At 38.8% G+C, this 23558-nt stretch overlaps 2 protein-coding genes across 5 annotated transcripts in view; both read right to left on the bottom strand.

Moving 5' to 3' along the window:
* TrissinR (Trissin receptor) overlaps positions 1-23558 on the bottom strand; it is a 68374-nt gene that overhangs the window by 30819 nt on the left and 13997 nt on the right. For 2 of the 4 annotated variants that reach the window (XM_015179795.2, XM_015179794.2), the window contains exons 1-2: positions 8475-8632; positions 6870-7441 (exon numbers count right to left, since the gene is read on the bottom strand). The exons of 1 other annotated variant lie outside the window; for it this stretch is intronic. The gene's annotated coding sequence lies outside the window, so the exon portion shown is untranslated. Of the gene's footprint in view, positions 1-6869; positions 7442-8474; positions 8633-23558 lie in introns of those variants that run through there. One more of the 4 variants, XM_015179792.2, reaches the window with a different exon arrangement.
* On the bottom strand, positions 15388-22101 carry LOC117183980 (turripeptide Pal9.2-like). The gene is made up of 3 exons (XM_033379745.1): positions 21944-22101; positions 21730-21891; positions 15388-15500 (listed from the first exon to the last, which is right to left on the bottom strand). Exons 1-3 carry the CDS (start codon positions 22026-22028, stop codon positions 15454-15456), a joined length of 294 nt encoding a protein of 97 aa, XP_033235636.1. The 5' UTR covers positions 22029-22101; the 3' UTR covers positions 15388-15453.

Raw genomic sequence — 23558 nt, forward strand, 5'->3', positions numbered from 1 at the left:
ATTATGAGAATCCGTATCTCAGCGACTACTAGAATTAAAGACGTAAGAGTTAAAGGACCTATTTATATATAGGACACTTGCTGATCTGGCAAAACATTTTCCGCTATATTGTGCACTATGTTTATTACTCCGAAGTATGTCATTTGGAATAATGAATTATGTGTGCAATGGGCAAAACCATACCATCAGATTTATGTTTGAATTACAACGCTCGACAGTGTGGACATTATTTGGCTTAACCACCAATCAGCACTTTCGGGTGAGCGGAATACTGCAGATCAAAGCTTACCTGATTATGTTCACATTTTGTATGTTTTGGATTTTGTTTATACATATAAAAATACTGAAAACCCGATTAAAAAATGGTGTTTAGAATGGTGAAAAAACTTTCATATAACTTCTTAAATATTGGTCGAGCCAATTGAGCCAATATATCAATCTAACTATTTCCCGAAAATTGCATTTAAAATTTAGAAAACTTGCTGGCATATCTTAATGCAGTATTTGCTTGCTAAGAACCACTCCTTTGTAAGAGGTATCCTTTAGTCGAAGTCGAGTCTAATGCACTTCTACTGTTCATTTTGTTGGTTGACTTCTTTTGGCCCCAAATGAGAGTGCGGTTTGGTCGCTTAGCTGTTATTTCAGTTCGTTAGCATAAATTTGTGTTGTCTGAACAACACAGAATTTGCCACCGACGATGACTGTCTGCATTAAAAGTCGAGGACCTAATTATCCGGACTAGCAAAAGGAACAGCCACAGAAGCAACAGCGGAGCAACAACGGCATGAAAAGAGTCAGCTTTCCATGCAAATGAGTTTAAAATTGGGGCACAGAAAAAAAAAACAAAACAAAAAAAGAGGGGAAAACATGAAGAAGAAAATGCTTAATGAATGCATTGCGAAAATTACATTGTGGCAGCCGCTAGATTGCGTGACGACAAGCCATTCGGTGGAAAGGGTTTTGTTGAAGTTTGTGGCAAAAGGGTTTTTGGTGTCTCTTCTCCTGTCTTAAAGGCTCGTTTGCCTGTCTCTTGGCCAAGTTGAAAGTTCATTTATGGTCTTCGCTGTCACCGAAGGTCACTGCATAAATGTCTTGACCCTGGGTGAAAACCAACACCGTTTCCTTGTTGATTGTTGTGTAAATAATAAATGAGAAACTAATTATTTGTGGATTGCGTTCGTGTCTTCATTGTTGGGCCATTTCAACCTGAGGTTACCCCTACTTGCATTACGTATACGCCATGTCTGCCACTGGAACACAAGATTAAGGGGTACACGAGGACGAGCCACCAGGTAGAACCAGGGTCAACGGGGCAGGAGGGCAGGGCATTCAATGTCAAGAACCACTTGGCAATGGAAACCCAAAGCTTATCGATAATACATATGTACATATCCTTTTCAGTATATATACATATACATATATATAAAAATGAATGGCAAACAGAGGGTAAAGTGTGATTGACATGGGAAAATATTCAATGGATTCATATTGATTGTGTGAACGATAGGGTCAATGGGGGGTTTTGCAAAATAAGGAAGGTAAATTTAAGTTGGAGTCCCCAGCAACCCCAGAGTACATCCACTAAAAGGTAGAACTTTATAGAACATTTTTGATATCTCTCCTTTCAAATCATTGCTCATCCATTTAGACTTCAGCAAACATATGCAAATATTTCGCATGATTCACACAGGAATCAGTAGCAGTACAGCCCGCATTCCACTAATGAATAGCAATTAAGTAAAATTCAGTAAATAACCCCCAGACTAATCTGCATAGCAATCAGTTTAATCAACCGTACTGACACATACACATACCCTCCCCCACCTAAGGACCCATTTCAGGGTCCAGGCATCTTTCAGCAGGAGAGAGACCTACCTGTTTAGAGTAGCCCCCGTCAGCCAGGGAGCCCATTAATATGCAGAAGGTAGAACGTAGCGAACAGACTAGAAAACATATCATACTCGTATACGAGTATAGCACAAGAAACATGTTTATTTGGGTCATTATGCAAACAGGAGGCACCAAAGAGAAACAACCCAGACTCAGACTCAGACTCAGACCCAGACCAAGACCCTGAGAATGTGATGATAAATGATATGCTGCTGGTCTTTGAACCGTAAATGATGCATATAATACTTTAAGTTGGGTTCTAATCCAAGCTCTCCGTGGGGGTCGCTCGGAAGTGCAAACAAATGTGTGCAGGACGGGACGGGTCGGTATGATTCAATGAAGCAAAGACCGAAATGAAGGAACCTCCCTCCTGGGGAGAGAGAGGGCAATGTACGGGTGCACCCTCATCCGCCATATTACCAATGCAAATCCCAGCAATAAGTTCTGTAGTGCCAATTTATAGGGGGCCTGGTCTTGGAGCCTTTTGTTTATCTGCATTTGCATATGCGAAGGGGGCCCACGCCCACGCCACCGCCCACCCGACCCCAGGAGTGTGTTTTATGAACGAAATATGCATGCAGCGGCCTCAAAGTACAAATACAATACAAAAATGCTTCTCAAGTTTTGCATATTTCCCCAAGTGCCCAAAAAGGAAGGGGAACTTTTATTCAAAGCAGCAAAAAAAGAAAGGGTGGAAAATGAGTTCCAAGGAACTTTACTTTATTTTGGGAGCAACAGTCGTAAAGGAAACTCATAAATGTTGAGGAAACTCGAGAAGCTTCAAGGCATAAATCCTGAGACATGACACATCCTGAGGCAAACATCATACAAGGATAGAAAAAAAGGACAACAAAACTATACGAATGTGGGATGTATCAGAAAAGAAGCTTACATCAATTAGAGTTTAATCAGATTCACATCCATATATATGGAGTATACAAAGGCAAGCCAAGACTTTAGGCATATATAATGCATATATATTTTGCATATAAAATGTATAAACAGTATATTAACAGTATAGTAATTTCAATTTACTAAGTAAACAACCAGAAATAATCACATTTTCAGGCTAATTGTATTCTATTCCGGCAATGGATGCCTACAAACACTTCATGAACTGAAACATCTCCATCTTCTGTGGTGGGTGGGATCTTAAATATGTAGTTTCAAAAACACTTCCTTGATTCCAATCAATGTTGACACAGTATTCGACAAAATTATCGATGGAGACTGTCCCACCGATAAACCCAAATGCGAACGTCTTCCCTTGATCGTTAAACAAAAAGTTTAGTATCTTTGGGATTGGATGTTATAGAAACCGTAACTTCCATCCCCAGAACCCTATGTGGACTATTCAATAAGTTTTGAACTTTGTAGTAACATATTAAACAACAATTTATTATTATTCAAAGTCGAAATATTTACTTGAATACAATTAATTTTTGAGCCGAGAATTGACAAGTAAAGATTTCCCCACCAGGGAAAAGAGGATATCTTCTTTATTATCCACAAATAGAGCGAATAGAAGGAAACTGAGTATAATGAACTCATGTAAGCTGAAATTTATTATAGTTGCATGCAAAATTAGAAATTTAGCGCCTATTAGTCTGGATGTATAAAGGCATTGCATGAAATCTACAAAATATTCATACTGTTTGCATATCCCAGCTTCCAAGCATCATCATGAGGGCCCTCTTTATTCTTTCCCTTATTGGTGAGTTTTAAAGCGTTAAATTAAGACATTTATTAAATTAACTTTCTCGTGTTTAAGCTATGGCTATGGCCATGCCGCAAGTCCCAGTCAGAGGCTCAAAGTGTTCGCCACAGTGTCCTCTGAAATTTGATCCTCATTGTGCGTATACTGATACCAACGTCACAGTTAATTTTCTGAATGACTGCCATGTGAAATATAGTGTGTGTACGATGGAAGAATCAAAATGGAAACGTAAGTTAAAAAACATACAATGCGTAGATAAACAAAAATACTAAATTACATTTCACAGCCTTCGTGAAAATTGAGAAAGGAAAGTGCGCTTAATTTAAATATGAATTCCAAAATGTACTCTCTCTATTTTACAATAAAAAAGAATGTAGTCGTTTTGATTTAATTCAATGACGGTTCAACTCGGATTTCGTATCCTTTATGTAGGATATATTTGTTTGCTATCATTATACGTACGTTTAAAGATCAGTATCTTTGGGTTGGGATAGATGGGATAGAACCCCATCGCATTGACCATTCAATGAATTTTGAATTTTGTAGGAGCAAAATTTGTAGTAAGAAAAGAGTTGATTTTTTCTTTTTAATTCGAAACATTTACTTCAAGACCCTTGGTTTTTGTACCGAGGATTGACAATTTGGGATCTTGAACACACAACCAAACAAATATATCTGCTATTGGTAACTCCAACGATGAGTTATTAAAATTGCAAGCAAAATTATAACTGTTGCGCCTTTCAGTCTGGCTCTGGCTACTGTTGGAATATACCAGCTTTTAAGCATCGTCATGAGGGTCCTCTTGATTTTTTCCCCTTATTAATGAATTTCAAATCATTCACTTTTTAATATTTGACAATATACTATGTTTAAAAAATAATAGTTAATAATAATAATCAGACAAAAAAAAACTAAGTATAAGTTTAAAGTATACGAAATGATTTTCAACGTCCCATGCCCTACCCCTTTCCCACTTATTGAGCTGAAGTATCACAGCGATTGAAAATGTTATATTTACTATTGGATTTTATATAGTTAACGGACAAATATTGTAAATATGGGAGTTTTGTCGCTACATGAAATGAAAATAATGATACGATTTCATATAATTTATTGAGGATTTATATTCGCTTCGTAATCTCTACAAATTTGTATATCCTGATTAAGTAAAAGGTGGAATAATAGTGTGCCATTCGGATATGGGCTTCCACGAGCAAAACTTATGAGTAGCACAAATATATTTGGGTCTAGATTTATTCCCACAATGCAGGATGGCGCGTCCTGCAACAAAGTGTGGGAGCAATATTAAAAATTCCACAGCCATAGATGGGTTCTCAAGGAAACAATCTCAAGCCATTGAGTCGAATATCTTCTTGTCGTGACTTGTCGTCGACGACGAGCGTCTCTGTCTGTCATGCTATGAAATCAAATTGTGTGTGTTTTTGGTCGGAAAATAGCCAACTCACTCGAGAATGCTCTGGAGGAAGGAAAACCCCCGCTGTGATTGCACTGTCAAGTGGCAAACGTGTTTCTACTTCAAGGCAAATAAAGTTACGCCAGAAATGAGCAATTCGATGGGGTCTTTCGAGTGGATAATGTCCAATATCTTCTACAGGTAATACATTTGGCAAATCATTTAATTTTAAGATATTTCCATATGTGTCCGAAGTAGCTTTTGAAAAACTCTTAAATTAATTAATCGGTTAAAGAGAAGCTAAGCCATAAATTAATTAATTTACATATCAATTGATCTCTCAATTTGAAGAATAATTAAATCAATTTTTCGGCGCAACAAACAACAGAGGAAAAAATATCTGACGGCTCGACAAAGCCGCCAGAAACAGGGGAAATTCATTAAAGCCATCTCTGGGAGAAGCCTTAGAGCCTGTCGGCAACAGAGAGTGCTATTGCGATGAGGAGAGAGACGACACCACTTCCCTCACACCTTCCGAGCCGAGTTGACAATGTTTGTCATTTACGCTTCATTTAGTTTTGGCCATTGAACGAGCACTTGATGCCGATGCTGATGATGTCTAAATCAGACGACGTTGGTTAATCTGTGGTGGGCCTTAGACCTCGCTGAAACGGCAGTGGGGTTTGGGAGGCACAGCATGGAGTCTCAGGAAATTGCCGGAGATGTGCCCGTCGAACGCGGTTTTTTGTTTTTTTAGAACACTGGCCACAGAATTTGTTTTGTTTCTCTATTAAGATTTATTTTTTTCCGGCTCCACGAAGCGTAAAATAACTTATTATAACTGATGAAGATAATCATCAACAGAGGACCCCGCGCATGTGGTGTGGGCCTTGAGAAATGGCAGCTGTCATTGCCTAAGCCATAGAAGACATTTATATTAAGAGATTCTTTTTTTTTTGTTATTTCTCAAAGGAAACAACTGCCAAAGGTGATTTCTTTATATGGGGAACAAGCTACAATCACAATTTTGTAAGTATTTTCTAGGAAATTACTTTTAGGAGATTACTTTATGAGGTGCGAGGATAAGAGGTTCAATGGTGATGCATACGTCTAAGGTACTAACAGGGATTTTATTTGAATTAGGAAAACATGGATAATGGTTTCAACGAAGAAAAAAATACAACACATTTATAAAAGGTGTGGTCTATATTTTATTTATAGAATACCTCTGCTAAGAATTTAAGAAGAAAAGAAAATTGTAAGAAAATTTTCACTTTATGCCCTATAATATTTATTCAATTTGAATCGAGTTAAGTGGTAAATATTATCTATATTCTAGGAACAAACCCATAATTCTGGTGCCGCAAGTTTTTCTCCATAAAATCAACACAGAATGTTGCTCCTCCCATTCAATTACTAGATATGTACATGAATTCCAACGCCATAACACAGTTAATGTTCCCAAAGAGAGTGCAGCATATAAACAACACACGTGCCGTAACATTTTTCAAAAGGTTTCCTAATGAACCTCTAGGCGTCTAGCGTCTAACGTCTGCCGTCTGGGCGTTGGTTCCCACGCAAATACAGGAATCCGGCATTTGTTAATCGAGACACGCACACGCAAATCAAAATCACAAATACAAAAGCACACAGAAGACATAGGCGGAAAGACATAGGCACACCTGCGACAGGTTCCTATAAACGTTATTTGTTTTCTTTGTTGACAAGTTTTTCTTCACGTTCAGGAAGTGCCCCGAAAATTGTGTGTTATCCTGAAATAATCATCGCTTGGGAAGGAGAACTTTTCCGAGTTCAAGGAAATTTATGGATAATTTAAAACTTTCTTACCAGTTTGAGTGTAGCGTATGTGAATTATATTTACAGTATGAATCCTTTTAAAGTACTTTTTCGTTGCTTCTTTATCCTGATGCTGATACTGTTTGATTGAACTTTCGTTTTGTGCACTGACTCTGGGACAAAATTCACTTTTGGGCTACTTCGCTTCTGTTTGTCCTTTCAACATTGTCGTCTACGGGAGAGTCTTTTTCCCGGTGAGCAATTGGAATCGCTAGTTTTTCACATGATTTAACATGCAAAGCACAATTTCACGAGAGCTTTGCAGGATAGATGCTCGGGGGAAAACTCTTGTCCTCCTCTTTCGACTTTAACTTGATTTTCGTTGAAATATTTCGTTTCCAGTTCTTTGGATTTTCACATAAAACGTTGGTTATTGGGTTTTATGGATGGATGCTTAAAGCATATTTTCATTGCACAAAATGTTTTGTTAATTTGAATTTGCATCGCTGGCAACACGCTTTATACTTGCTTGCTTTTGCAATATTGCGCATTCGCCATGGTGTACGTATAAAACTATTACAGCTTCCATTTCCGATTAAAGCTGGCAATATTTCAAATCATTTCTAAAAATAACAAACAAGAACTACTAAAATACTTTGTGGTACTTAATAAAAGCTAACCGGAGGCCAATTGATCATTTTCGTTGTTATAGAGCGGATTAAGACAAATGCCACTTCATTTAATGTCTCCCAGTGCCAATTTTATTATGCCGATAAAATCATCTAAGTTATTCAATTCTGGCTGATGGATGCCATCGAACCGGAGAAGGCAACACTTCAAGGCTTACCCAAGAGATTACCGCCATGAAAAATGACAAATGGTGTCAATCATTGGAGGAATAACTTTTCACAGAAACGCTATCCCGACGACAATCAAATTGAAGTTACATCACGCTGCCACTATCCCAGAGCACTTAAAAATATCTAATATCTTTCCTCAGAAACTTAAAGTTTTGAGTGCACTAAGGGGGAGATTTCAGAATATCAGTCGAAACTCGTTAAACTTATAAGCGCGAGGAGGTTCTGTGGAATTAGTCACAGTTGGGCCAAAGTCTGTTTGGAATTGCTTTGCTTTTTACGACTCTTTTTTAAGTACATATAAACACATATATGTATATATTGTATAAGTTTCTTTGAAAAATGAAAGGTTTTTCACTATTTAATGGCTGCAGCTAGTTAATATTAAACTAATATATTTTACAAATTTACAGTTTTAATTAATAACCAATAAATTGATTTACTTTTTATATTTTAAATATTTTAAATTATCTCTTATGTTTTTATTAAAGAAATTATACTTTCTTTATATTTAAAGTGGATTAAATCCATTAATTAAAATGATTGTTTGTCCGTCTATTTTATTCACTTATTTCTATTAACTTTGCAAATATCATTGTGGCCTTTTCGCATTAAGACAATAATATATTGTACCATAAATTATTCATTTTACAATTTTGCAAATCTTTTTTTCTGAATATTTTGTTATTGAGATTTCAAAAACTTCATGAATCACATGAAGCAATTTCGTTTTGTTTTGACATTTCCAAATAGTTTTTCAGCATAAATATTCCCAAAAATCACGTTCCCACTCACTCACACACACAAAGGGGAAAATACGATCTAACACTCGAATTCTCAGTACGAAAACACTTGAAATATTATCCAAAAAGCTCACGGTACGATGATTGGCTCCGAATTTCTTTACAATTTTCGCATTTCGCGTCCGAATCGTTTGAGATGCCGCGACAATCTAACGGCTCGTTCCCGAAAGTCGTCGAAGTCGTCGGAGTCGGCGGCGTCCGACGGCAAGCTAACAGCCGATGCTAACAGCTGTTAACATTAACAGTGCCCGTCGTCTATTTTTGTTGTTGTTGTTGTTGTTGCGGTAGGTAGGGGCAGACTGTTTGCGTCACGTGCTGGCGTTTTGTTGCTGCTTTTGTTGCATTGAACTTGAACTAGTAAGAAAATTGTTGTAGCTTCTGTAGTTGTGTGGTTGTTGCTTCTGTTGTTTTGACATTGGCGCGCATTTTGCCGGCTGTTTTGTTGCTTTCCCATCGCTCTCTATGCGCATGCTCTCTCTCGCTTAGGGTGACCATTCATTGGAGCCACACTGCCTGCCGCATGTAGGAGTGTTGCCTTTCTGCCATTTGCGAAGGCGGTGCAACGGTAAAGTCAAATTAATTAGGCCACCAACATCTTGCATGTGTAATATGATAATGCCAAAGGAATAATGCATTTTGGGGGAGTGCTGATTTTAAATTCTAATATGTATGAAATGTACAACAGTACGTATGAGTAATCTGATTTTGGGAGATTAGCAAGGTCGAATCTAGGAACCAAAGCGTGTAACCTCCGTTGTAATGTAATATATTGGAGTTTCCAGGAGGAGGAAACCAATCTTATACACTTGTTCTTGTTCTAGCACTGTATTTAAATATAGTATTTATGTATAGTACTCTCAACTACTGACTGTTATTTCGGGAACTAAAACCCTAGCCGATTCCAAAACATAATGATTTCTGGACTTCCCTGTCCCTTCCACCCAATTGGACCTCTAACAAAAGGCTTAAAATCACACAAAAATGTTCTGTGGTCGAGTGCCAGAGCAGAGTTTCGCTACGCAGTGCCAGAAACGTGCAAAACAGATCCGCAACAAGAACCACAAGAGTGGCAACAACCTCAATGACTTGGCCAACAGCCATCCCATCCCCATCGTCATCGGGAGGGGGAGTGGCGGAGAAAGAGAGCTACGTCTGGGAAAAGAAATTAATGCAGTCTCATGTGCACACAGCGACATGGAAGCAAAAAAGCCCATAGACCAAAAAAAAACAGCGCTTCAACTGCCGAAGGATGCGAACCATTTTATGGCCCTTGCAATTAAGAGAAAATCACCAAGGTGGCGTCGCGTCGCGGAAGAGAGAGTGGCAGAGGGTCAGGGATATTCCGAGCGCGCTCATTAAATTCCAAACGTGCTGAAAGCCCTGAAAAAACAACGACTTCGTTAGCTTGAATGCCAATGATAATGCTTAGCAGCTCACGATCCGATACTTAATTTAGTCAAAATGCTGGAAATACTTAGCGCCCCCGAGGCTGGCTGGCCGAGATGTGCAAGGCATGGGCTGTGGGCTGTGGGTCTAACGGAATGGGAGCGCCAGAATGGCCAAAATGTCCAACTTTATTGCAACAACGGAAGTTGTTGGCAGTAGAGCGGAAGTTCCGTCAGTTAAGTGCTTGCATCTGCCGCAGATTCTGCTGCTGCTGCTGCTGCACAGATGTGGCGCCCAAAAGCAGACTATGCATTTTTCATTCGCCTTTTTGGGGAGGAAAAGGGTTTGTGGGATGAGCGTATACATTTTTGGTAGCCTTTTGAGGAAAAAGAAAATGTGTAATGGGTTGAGGAGTTTCAAGAAGAAAATTAAGGGAATAATTAGGTCTAATGAGTGGGAATAAAAAGGAAATGGTGAGGGAATCTAGACAAGTGGATATATAATCAAAAACTAAAAAAGATGAAAGGACAACGAGTAGAAGGAAGTTCTAGCTATGCATTACAGTTATAAATAATACGTATTTAAGTTGGGATCTGAAGGAGCTTGGATCAATTGTATGTATTCATTTGAGCACTATATGAGGAGATATAAGGAATGCAAGAGGCATTAAAAGAAAGAGGAAGCACGAAAACAAAAAAGGAAAGAGAGAGAGAGAAAGCAAATCGCGAATAAAGACGATAAGCTACGACTTTCTGAGAAGCGCATAGAACGGCACTGTGATAATACCAATGTTTAAATATAACCTTAACAGCAGTGTGTACCAAAAGTCCAGTGCGGAACTGCGGCTTGGGCCCTTCTCCTTTGTTATCTTTTGCCCTTTGACATAGTTGAAATATCCAGACTAAATTTAGTCAATCTCCCCGTGTCCACGCCTTATAAAGCACTTCCCTTAAAGTGCGCCATCGATGCGTGCAACAACTTGAATTAAGTTCATCGATTCTTGAGATGCGATGCCATTTTTATGCTGCGGACCCGTCCTTCACTCAAGTGGCAGTTACAACGTGAACTTGATACTGAAAAATTGAACAAAGCAGGGAAACTTGCAACTTGCAACGTCTGTGCATGTCGAGTCTGTGGAGGTGGAGCACAAGGTTGGAGGTTGGAGGTTGGAGATTGCCGAAGATTTGCTTGCATAAAAGTTTACAAACAAAAATCAATTGTAGTTAGCAACTCTGGTTGTTGCGCCACACAGCTCGTGCCACTGTCAGCCAATGTCACTGGCAGACGAGCGAGGCTGCAGCACTGTGCATATGTTTAGAGTTGGGATCGTAACGAATTGGCAACAATGTTTGTCAGGGGCTAAGCCGCAAACTAACCAAAAGACAAGGCAAGCTTCTTCGTGGGCTCCAACGGAGGGTAGTCTTTTCTTTTCTCCGGGCCTGTTGTCTGCCATTCTCTGCACAACTTTTGAGACTCCTCTCTCGAAATTCTTTTCCTGAATTTGCGCCAGAGAGACAAACAGAACAAAAATCGAACTGCAACTTAAATCGTTCTTTCCACGGCCAAGTTCAAGTGGAAAAGTAGTCATAAGTCGCTGCCACATGGCGCTGTATGGGGGAGTACTCGAAGGCAAGCTTTTGGTAAATAATTTAAGTATGTGTACATTGGGCTTAGGAAAGAGGCAGCCAACCAGCGGACAGATAAAAAGTTCCCACTGGATGCTTCGGATGCAAATTTAATTTTGTGTCACAGCATGGCGCAACGGGCAAAGAATTTATATAAACCGCTCCTTCCCCTTCCTTGCCACATGTGTGTGGGTGGGTACACACCAGTCCACAATTCCATTGAAATTTAATTGATTTTTGCTTCAGCATTTGGCAACACACACAAAAATCATCAATGCGTTTTGGAAGCCAGGGAGGAAGCTGAATAAATGTCGTGACCAGCGGGACAGCCAGCTAATAAATCAATCAAACTCTGGAGAAATATATAAAAAAGAGCTCTGTGATGCTAGAAAACCTTTTCGTTAGCGTAAAACAAACAACACAGAATATTCTTAGCTTTCAAGAGCATACAGTAAAATATACAAAACTTTTCCCATATCCATGCCGGAAGTTGGGCAACACTTCTTCCGGGGCCGGCAACATTTTTAGCCGTTCGAACAGGAAGCGCAGCCACATCCCTGGCTAACCACACACTCCACCCAAGGGCTGACTGATTGATGAATTTTCATATGAAAATTGCATAAATTCAGAGCATATTTTATAGCGAACAACAACGCCCGAAGACCCATGCATTTTAAATCTGCGGCCATAAATTCAGGGCTCGTCGTTTAATAAACATTCATTTTGGAATAACATCAGCTTTAAGCATTTTGTTTATCAAAAGAATATATATTTGCCCAGCATTGTTGGGCCCACAAATAACTCATTTTACGACTGTGCCACATAAGCGTACAAATTTAATCAAATGCTTCCCCACTATAAACTCCGAGAGCCGTAAAGACCGTAAAGACTTAGGACCAGCTAGAAAAAAAGATGAAGTCAGAGCCAGAGCTGTAGCCCTTCACGACTTAACTATGTGTTTTGTCATAGAATCATATCAATTGGTTGTGTTCCAGGCAGCACTTTCTCTTCGCTTTCTACTTGGTTCAACCCCAGCCCAGATGGCAAAGAAGTTTCAGAAGGTGAAACGCTAAAGAAACCCCATTCTGGAACCTCCTTCAAGTGGCGTTAAGCCTTTGTATTTTCTCTCTAATTACCAGCAGCAGCGCCAAGCCGTAGCAACAACCAAGAAGAAGTGTTGGCCTGTTGGGCCACCACTCTGGCACGTTAGCAAATCTTATGGAACACTTCCAGATCGGACCAACCAGCCAGCCACCCAGCCAGCCACCCAGCCAGCCGTCTAATGAATAATGACAGCTCAGAGCGTGAAAGCATGAAAGATTATCGGCCGGACAGCCGATTTTCGTGTACGTGTCGAGGGGCATGTGCAAATCGAACAAACACGACCTTGAGAGGCGGATAAGTGGCCGTAAAGTGGGGTAGTGATGGGGAGAACGCCGAAATATTCACAGGCAAAGACAATTATACAAGCCATTTGCTTCCATTTCTTTTCGCTGCCAAGACTTTTCTCAGGGCCAGTCAACGAAGTTAAGATGAGGCAGGTGGTACGGGTACTTTGATTTTCAACAGACCTTGTACAAAATATTTCCGACCCCACTTCAAGTGTAGATAATCCTAATCAATCCTGGAATGAGGTTTCTCAATCAAAAGATGGTTTTTCTAGACAAATAGTATTTGAAATAGATTAAATACGAATTCTAGAAATATATAAAACATAAGGCGGTCAAAAATGTACAGCAGAAAATATACATACAATTTGATAAGTGTAAAATTATATTGGACTCAGCCTCCGAAATTTTAAATCTTGTACTATTTAGATATATTTCATTTTACAACACCCATATTCCACAGATATCTATAACATAGCCTTTTTTGCGTGACCTTCCATCTATAATAATTAATAATTAAATTACAGCCACCCAAAGTTTTCGGTGATTTTCGTTTAGAAAACGAATTTCTTCTAAATTTTCAGTATTCTTCTGGCATTCTGGCATTTCCCAGCAATCATTTGCCAAGCTGTAAAATGAGATTGATTTAAATCGTTATTACAACCTGTTCTTTTTTAGTCTTACGTGGCAGCCCTGCTTCCTTACGCCTGCAATCATCATTTTCGAAATAGCAACGGTTCCGAAAGGGATGTTCCTCACGCCCTCCATCCACGGCACAAACAGGACTAAACTCAGAAGTACACCTTGCACTAAAGCAACTTCTTGTATCGATTGATGTGGACAAAGCTTATAGAGAAATTCCATTAGAGAATTCCAAAATTCACGTTCTGAAACTCACCGATTAAGGAAAGCATCAAGAAGACCCTCATGACGATTCTAAACAGTTGGGATAATGCAACAACTTGAATATTTTTTAACAAAATACAGTGCTTTTATACATCCAGCCTGAGAGGCGCGACATTAATAATTTTGCATGCTATTATATTAGATTCAGGTTGTGTAACCAGACACGCCCCTTGCAAAGGGTATTATCGCTTCGATCCGATGTTCAATGATTTCCCCATGCAAACGAGCTCCATATCTAAATATGTGCAAAATTTTGGTCGGTGTAAATTAATAAGCTTCCAAAGATCAGAGTCGTATTTAGATATATTTCATTTTACAACTCCCATATAACCACAGATATTTATAACATTATGTGTTGTTTTGTTTGGGGAGGGCAATCATCAAAAGTACGTTTCAAAGCTGTAAAATGAGATTGATTTAAATCGTTTCTGCAAACTGTTCTTTTTTAGTCTTACGTGGCAACCCTGAATCCTTACGCCTGCAGTTAGCATTTTTTAAACCGCAACCGTTACCAAAGAAATATTTCTCACCCTTTTCATCCGTCGCACAAGTAGGTCTGTACTCCAGGGTACATAATGGAGTTGCGCAACTTTTAATAAGAGTTGACGTGGACAACGCTTAAAGAGAAAATAATGAACTAAATTACAAAATTCACGCTTTTAAACTCACCGATTAAGGAAAGAATCAAGAGTGCCCTCATGACGATGCTCAACAGTTGGGAAAATACAACAACTTGAATAATTTTTAGCAACATGCAGTGCTTTTATACATCCAACCTGATAGGCGCGACATTTATAATTTTGCATGCTATTATATTAGATTCAGGTTGTGTAACCAGCCCCGCCCCTTGCAGAGGGTATTATCACTTCAATCCGATGTTCAATGATTTCCCCATGTAAACGAGCTCCTTATCTTAATATGGGCAAATTGTGGAAGGTGTAAAATAAATAGAATTCAAAGCTCAGAGTCGTATTTAGATATGTTTAATTTTATAATTCCCATATCCCCACAGATATTTATAACATTATAATCTTTTTCCGGAAGGGCAACCAAAAATATTACGTTTTAAAGCTGTAAAATGAGATTGATTTAAATCGTTTCTACAAACTGTTCTTTTGTAGTCTTACGTGGCGACCCTGATTCCTTACGCAAGCAGGTGGCAGTTTTGAAAGCGCATCTGTTACCATACACATGTTCCTCACCGTTTTCATCCGTCGCACAAACAGGACTGTACTCCAGGGTACACTTTGGAATTAAGCAACTTTTAATAGAAGTTGACGTAGACAACGCTTAAAGAGAAAAAAATGAACTAAATTCAAAAATTCACGCTCTAAAACTCACCGATTAAGGAAAGAATCAAGAGGGCCCTCATGACGATTCTGAACAGTTGGGAAAATACAACAACTTGAATATTTTTCAGCAACATGCAGTGCTTTTATACATCTAGCCTGATAGGCGCAACATTTATAATTTTGCATGCTTTTATATTAGATTCAGGTTGTGTAACCAGCCCCGCCCCTTGCTGAGGGTATTATCATTTCGATCCGATGTTTAATGATTTCCCCATGCAAACGAGCTCCTTCCCTAAATGGGTGCAAATTGTGGAAGGTGTAAATTAAATACATATATTTCATTTTACAACACCAACATCCCCACAGATATGTATAACATTACTGTCTTTTTGTGGGATGGCAATCCCCAGCTATAATTTTCAGAGCTGTAAAATGAGATTGATTTAAATTGTTTCTACAAACTGTTCTGTTTTACTCTTACGTGGCAACCCTGATTCCTTACGCCTGCAGTTAACATTTTTGAAAGGGCAACTGTTACCAAAGAAATGTTTCTCACCCTTTTCATCCGTCGCACAAATAGGACTGTACTCAGCGGTACAACTTTTACTAATGCAACTTCTAGTATCGATTGACGTGGACAAAGCTTATAGAGAAAAATAAAATAAATACAATATTAGCAAAATTCCAAAATTCACGCTCTGAAACTCACCAATTAGGGACAGAATCAAGAGGGCCCTCATGACGGTTCTGAACAGTTGGGAAACTACAACATCTTGAATATTTTTTAGCGACATACAGTGCTTTTATACATCCAGCCTGATAGGCGCGACATTTATAATTTTTCATGCTATTATATTAGATTCAGTTTATGTAACCAGACACGCCCCTTGCAGAGGGTATTATCACTTCGATCCGATGTTTAATGATTTCCCCATGCAAACGAGCTCCATTGTTAAATGTGTGCAAATTGGGGTCAGTGTATTTTAAATAGCGTCCAAAGATCAGAGTCGTATTTAGATATATTTACTTTTACAACACCCGCATCCCCACAGATATTTATAACATTACTGTCTTTTTCCGGGAGGGCAACGTAAAATAGTACGTTTGAAAGCTGTAAAATGATTTAAATCATTTCTACAAACCGTTCGGTTTTACTCTTACGTGGCAACCCTGATTCCTTACGCCTTCAGTTATCACTTTTGAAAGGGCAACTGTTACTAAAGATATGTTTGTCACCCTTTTCATCCGTCGCACAAACAGGACTGTACTCCAGGGTACAAATTGGACTTAAGTATCTTTTAATAAAAAAAAAAAAATTAATACAATTTCAAAATTTACGCTCTGAAACTCACCGATTAGGGAAAGAATCAAGATGACCCTCATGACGATTCTGAACAGTTGGGAAAATACAACAACTTGAATATTTTTTAGCGACATACAGTACTTTTATACATCCAGCCTGATAGGCGCAACATTTATAATTTTGCATGCCATTTTATTAGTTTCAGTTAGTTAGTTATTAGTTTCCCTGCAGAGGGTATTATCACTTGGATCAGATGTTTGTATTATAGAGTCTATAGAGTCTAAAGATCAGAGTCGTATTTAGATGTATTTCATTTACACCTCCCATGCCCCCAGATATTTAGATATTTAAATACATGCTATATTGTATGTATTACAACCATGCCTTAATAAGAGCAATTGTCATTGATAAATATTACGACTGCTGTGAATTGAGATTGATTTATATATTTTTGACAAGCTGTTTTATTTTTTCAAGCTTACGTGGCAAATTTGCTCACTTACGGCTGCAGTCCGCATGTACCTCCATTTTCATCAACCGCAAAATGAGGTATACGGTCTAAAGGCCAGAGTTGATTTTAGCTCTTTATTTTTAGTTTTACTTTTTTATCAAATTTAATCTCGTCTAAGACCATAGCTTAAAATATAGAGAGAAGTTATTAAAACTGCAAAAATTCACGCTGAGTTTTACTCACCGATTAGGAACAAAATCAAGAAGACTCTCATGACGATGCTTAGAAGTTGGGCTATTACAACAGTATACAAATTTTTAAGCAGCATACAGTGCTTTTATACATCCAGCCTGATAGGCGCAAACTTTCGAATTTTGCAGGCCATTACATTAGTTTCAGATTGTGTAACCAGAAATAAGAATTTCCGGAACAACGTCCACCATGCCAAAAAACATTAGAATTAAAAAGAACCAATTTCCATGTACTTGAATAATGCAGACGGTATTAACACTTCGATCAGATGTTTGTATTTTTTTTATACAAAGGACCCCTTCCCTAAATGTGAACTACATATACATATCAAATCCAGAGACTATAGTACCATTTAGGGATTTACCACACCCATTATACCCACAAATATATAGACCATAAGTGTTTTTTTATTTTTTTTATTTGACGGCTAACAAATACCTATATCGTCCATAAAGGGTATGATATGCCATCCTAAAAGAACAGCCTTCAAATTGTAATATATTTTGTGATTGACAAAAAAATTTATTATTTTTCAGGGCACTTCCCTCTGATAATTTTCTTAATTGCTTTGAAATGGGAGTTAGTATTTTTGTTTATCATTTCTTTTAACATAAAAAGCGTAGCTTTGAAACCAGTAATCGCACACCGTGGGTTCTCTTTTGTAGGAAGATTTGAATAAAAAAATTTTCGACTTGGTCTTGACGTGGCCATTGCTTGAAAGTAAGAGGGAAAACTTACTAAAAATTAGTGAAAGAATAAAGAGGACCCCCGTGGCGTTGCTTAACAGATGGGATATAAGAATAGTATGAATGTCTTCAGCATCATGCAAGTCATGCAGTGAATGTCGAAAATATACAATTTTCCATATAACCAAAGGCGGAGATTTACCCCTGCGGAGGTTATTAGTACCTGCCATAGTAGTCGTCCGTTTGCAAAGATTATCCAAGGCTTCGAAGGCAAGCTTCTTTCTTACGGGTATTTTCCGCAGGGGGAGGGGGGGGATTTTATGCACATCACCCCCTGATGCTTTGCATACTTTGCGGCGCATTGGCATCGCCCATCGCCAACACAATTTGTACCGTGGCCAATGTCATGTGTCACGTTTGCTTTCATTTTGCTTTGACTCTTTGGCTTTTGTTGGGAATTTGCTGTTTGTTTGCTGTGTTTGCTTGCTTTGCCATTTTTGCCGCAGTTGCAGTTGCCATATATTCTCTCCTTCTCTCCAGCTCTCTATCTATCTATCTTTCTTTCTCTTCCCTTTCTGTGGATGCTACCTTCTGTGGTACACTTGCATTTTATACGTTCATTGGCTTTGATGTTGTGCGCTGGAAAGTGTAATGAACCCTTTGGCGGAATGGCGATGCCGGCAATGGGGCATAAAGCACACCAACCAACAAGCAGAGGCACAGAGGCACACTCGTTCAGATAGATAACACTTCCAGCAACAGTCTGTGAGTGTGTCTGTGAGATAGTTTCTTTGTTCAGGCTTCACACACAAGACATACAAAATGTGGGTATGTACATATATTTGTATTCGCATTCATGCTTGGAGCTCTGGCCACATTAGGGTCACCCTCTGCCCTTTGCAACATCAAATTAGGCTCATACGTGATCTTAAGAATCTATTTAACATTCATAGAACTCTGGTCAGGAATTAAGCATCTTTAAAAAATGTTTAAAATTCATTCGATATCCCTGGCAGTTGTTTGCTCTTCAGAACTGATTTATTTAATTACATCCCAGAACCAGACACACTACAAGTCATTCGAAATGGCACAACACTTTCAAGTGCTCAATCAGTCGTTTTTGGGGTTGACAACATTATCCGCAGCGAGGGGCGTGTCCCAGAAAGAGACAGAGGGGCATGAACGTTTAGCCAAATGTGGCCAATTTCTCACATTTATGCGTTGGGAACAACGACAGCTACATGACAGACAGAACAAACAGATGGTAACAGTCTGGCAGGCAGGCAATGAAGTAAGCCAATTCGGGGATCAGGGATGGCAAAATCGAGTCTATAATGGAGTCCATTAATTGTTAGAGTAAATTTTATGTTTACTACTTTAGTTTCTTGCTAAAAGACTACATATTTTCTTGTCATTTAGTTCACATTCAAAAGCTGTAAACCATGTAAGCTGCAGCCCTGTTAGTCTTCATTGAGCCATGCCATTCGTCAGACTTGAAGCAGACAAAAGTCGCCTTGCTTTTCGGGGATATTCAAAATAAATACCGAACTTTAAAGACAGCTACAAAATGCCCAAATGCCAGAAATAGAAACAGAAATATGGGCTCGAAAAAAATTGAAGCTTCAGCCAAGAGTCACGGGCTGTTCTGGCCAGGTCTGGGCCGTTTATTCATTGTTTTGCCTGGAGTCGGCTACGAATACGAATACGAATACGAATACATGTGGTGCTGCTACACGGATATGGATGAAGCGATATGGGCATGAAGTCAAACACTGAAGCGGAAATTGCACGGTCTTGTCGGTTGCTAACAAATGAAATGACAGGCTTTATGACCCTTTTAAAGCGTGAGGCCCACAGGCAATTTGCCGGGAAAAAGGAGTGCAGGTTCTCATCGGTAAAAAGAGTTTGGCAGCAATGGAAGATGCCTGATGGACAGCCCAGTGCCTCAAATTAATTGTGTCTTACAGATTGGCTAATCCGACAAATGGCGAACCTTTTAAAAAGTTCCGAAGATAATTGATATGCCATACAAGACACCAATTAGTGGGGATGTTCTCGTATTTGCAGCTCATGAAAGGGCAACTCAAACATGAGTCATGAATTTCAAGTGGGCCAAAAACCCTATTTGGGTTTCCTTTGGCACTGCCAATAGCCGGCGGAAGTTTGTAATTACAGTCCTTAAAGGGCGCCTCCTGCAGGGGCCCCAGGCTACAGGTGGGCGTGGTAAGAATCCCCCGTCATCGTCGCCAGCCCAGGGCACGTTTCGTGTCAATAACTTACAATTAGCAAATGGGAAGTGTGGGGCCCTGTGCCCTGTGCCCTGTGCCCTGCCCTCGGCTCTGGTGGGGGCCATAACTAATAGATAATAATGACAAGACAACGTCAAGTGCCTGATGGCATTGTGGTTCAGTGGCCGCCAGGAGATAGATGAGGGAGAGTTCACTGAGCTATAGTTACTCCTGTTCTTTGCATGCAATGTCGTCTATTCGTGCCAAAAATGTCTTGTGCTAAGAATATTTCATCAACTTTAACTCTGCCAAGTGCATGAAAATGTCCAATCATACTTTGTGGAGAACGCCAGACCAGTGACTGACGGAGTTAATGGCGCTGGAGGAGGAAGGCCAAAACGTTGATTATTCATTGGTATTACTCAGCACTTGGTGAATGAAACAAGCGTTTAGAACAGAATTCTTGCAAAGTAGAAGGGCCTCTTCATAATATTAAAGCAGTGCAAAGAACCGAACAAAAAACAACGAAGCAGTGCCTAAAGCAAAAAGCAGTCGAATAATCGATTAAGCAATCGATTATTCAAGTAAATAATGGCATATTTATGTATGTATGTATATTTCTCCAGGGATCGGGGGGATTCTGTCTTTTTTTATTCAAATTAAAAATAATGATTTTTTATTAAAATCAGAGATCACTCTTATTTCTAATTTTGATAATACATGGAGAAAATTAAAATCAATTAAACTAAAAATAAAATTTTAAATCAAATATCTTTTCAACGGAGAGGTGTCTATCGAAAAGTAATACACATTCGTATTTCTGTGATCTAGCCATAAATGTGAACAGATTGTAGACGGAATTAATTAAATAAAATCCAACGATCAGAGTCGTATTAAGATATATTTAATTTTATAAGTCCCATATCCCCACAAATATTTAGAACGTTATAGTCCCTTTCCAGGGAGGCAATCCATAAAACTAATTTTCAATGCTGTAAAATTAGATTAATTTAAACAACTTTCACAAACTTCTCCTTTTTTGTCTTACTAGGCAAATGCTTTTCCTCACGCCTGCAATTAGCATTTTCGAAATAGCAACGGTTCCCAAAGGGATGTTCCACACCCTTTTCATCCACCGCACAAACAGGACTGTACTCAAAAGTACACCTTGGACTAAAGCAACTTTTAGTATCGATTGATGAGGACAAAGCTTATAGAGAAAAATAAAATAAATAAAAAGTTAGAAAAATTCCAAAATTCACACTCTGAAAATCACCGATTAGGGAAAGCATCAAGAAGGCCCTCATGACGGTTCTGAACAGTTGGGAAACTACAACAACTTGAATATTTTTTAACGACATACAGTGCTTTTATACATCCATCCTGATAGGCGCAACATTTATAATTTGTCATGTTATTATATTAGATTCAGGTTGTGTAACCAGACACGCCCCATGCAGAGGGTATTATCACTTCGATCCGATGTTCAATGATTTCCCCATGCAAACGAGCTCCGTATCTAAATATGTGCAAATTGTAGAAGGTGTAAAATAAATAGAATCCAAAGATCAGAGTCGTATTTACATATATTTCATTTTACAACTCCCATATCCCCACAGATATTTATAGCATTATAATATTTTTGCGGAAGGGCAACCAAAAATTTTAATTTTTAAAGCTGTAAAAAGAGATTGATTTGAATAGTTTCTACAAACTGTTATTTTTTAGTCTTACGTGGCAACCCTGATTCCTTACGCCTGCAGTTAGCACCTTTGAAAAAACATCTGTTACCAAAGACATGTTCCTCACCCTTTTCATCCGTGCCACAAACAGGACTGTACTCCAGGGTACATGCTGGATCTGAGCACCTTTTAATAAGAGTTGACGTGGACAACGCTTAAAGAGAAAATAATGAACTAAATTACAAAATTCACGCTCTAAAACTCACCGATTAAGGAAAGAATCAAGAGTGCCCTCATGACGATGCTCAACAGTTGGGAAAATACAACAACTTGAATAATTTTTAGCAACATGCAGTGCTTTTATACATCCAGCCTGATAGGCGCGACATTTATAATTTTTCATGCTATTATCTTAGACTTAGGTTGTGTAACCAGACACGTCCGTTGCAAATGGAACTCTCTTATGTATACTTATATGTAATTTATAAAAATAAATAAATAAATTACCTAAAAAACAATAGCTTCCCTTATAATTATATTTTGTTGCGTAGAGTTGATTTGATTTATTTAATCAATCAATAGAACATTGAGTATCTGACACTCCGGATTAAAACTCGTCTATAAAAAAAACATTGTAATATTTAAATCACAATTCCATGACTACTAAAAGTACCTTTAAATCTTGAAAAGTTTTTCAAATTAAATTTATTGCTTTTCCATCCACCCCTCACTCTCGCAATCATTTTGGACCATTCTCTGAGTTTCGTGTTGCCAATGAAATAAATTGAAGTGAAGCGAAAAGTTTTTTTTTTTCTTATGTGCGTTAACCATTTTGGAAATCGAAACGTTTGCCCAATCTAAACGGGGCACAGTGTGTGTGTAGGCGGTGAAGCATTAAAAGTTCAAAATTCTACTCAAATTTCATTGGATCTGTTTGGACCAAAAGACACTTGAAAGTTTCTCGACATGCGATAGCCAAGATATATAGACTCTCTATCTCTCTCGACAGATAGAAGACGCCCACGAGTATGCAAGCCATTTTGCCTTTGTCAAGCCATTGGCATTGGCAGTGGGTGGGCGCTGAGAGGGCAACAGAGCTTATATTTATAATCGCCTTCAACGCCATCCGGCACACAACATATTGAAATTGTCTCTCCCTCTGCGGAGGCCCCCGGAGAATCAAACCTGGGCGACAGTTCAATGCACCAATGCTGCCTATGCAACGTGATTTTAAAAGCGTTCGCGTCCGGTCAAAGTTGAATGGTCAGTGGGCAGTGGTCGACAGTCGGGGAAAAGTAAAAAGTCAACGCTCAAAACGTATTTTTGCCAAGTGGTTAGCCTGGTAATTTAATTGCCAAATGCAAATCCAGAGTTCCAGAGTCCCAAGCGAAAACTTTTCGCAAAACGAACATCAACTCCGTAAAATACAATTCAAAGAACATTTTGTTTTCTACGGAATTCCCAGCCAGCAATTAGGTACTGCTCCAGGTGCTGCTGTTCCCCAAGCAAAAAAAAAAAAACAAAAACACAGACAGCGACAGCGACAGACAGAAGGGAATAGTACACTGAGGGAAGAAAAACGCAACTAACAACACGTTTCGGAGTGTTCTCTGTTCAATTTAGTGGCACTTTTTCGCAGTGCATTTGTCATGTGGCTTAAATTTTAAGTCGAACAAGGGACAAATCGTTAAAGTTGACAGGAATTGAAAGAAAATGTCTTGAATTTGCATACCAAGTGGAATTTGTCACGTTGTGGTAAGCGTCTTAAAATGGGCCATGGAAAAAGATGCCATGCCCTAAAAGGGTTCACAGATTATGTGGGAACGGGTTGTGATTGGCTCTAAAGGAATTTCGGGGAAGTCAATTTTCTTGTTGAATAAA

This window comes from Drosophila pseudoobscura, chromosome 4 (assembly GCF_009870125.1).
Source record: "Drosophila pseudoobscura strain MV-25-SWS-2005 chromosome 4, UCI_Dpse_MV25, whole genome shotgun sequence".
Classification (NCBI taxonomy): Eukaryota; Metazoa; Arthropoda; class Insecta; order Diptera; family Drosophilidae; genus Drosophila; species Drosophila pseudoobscura.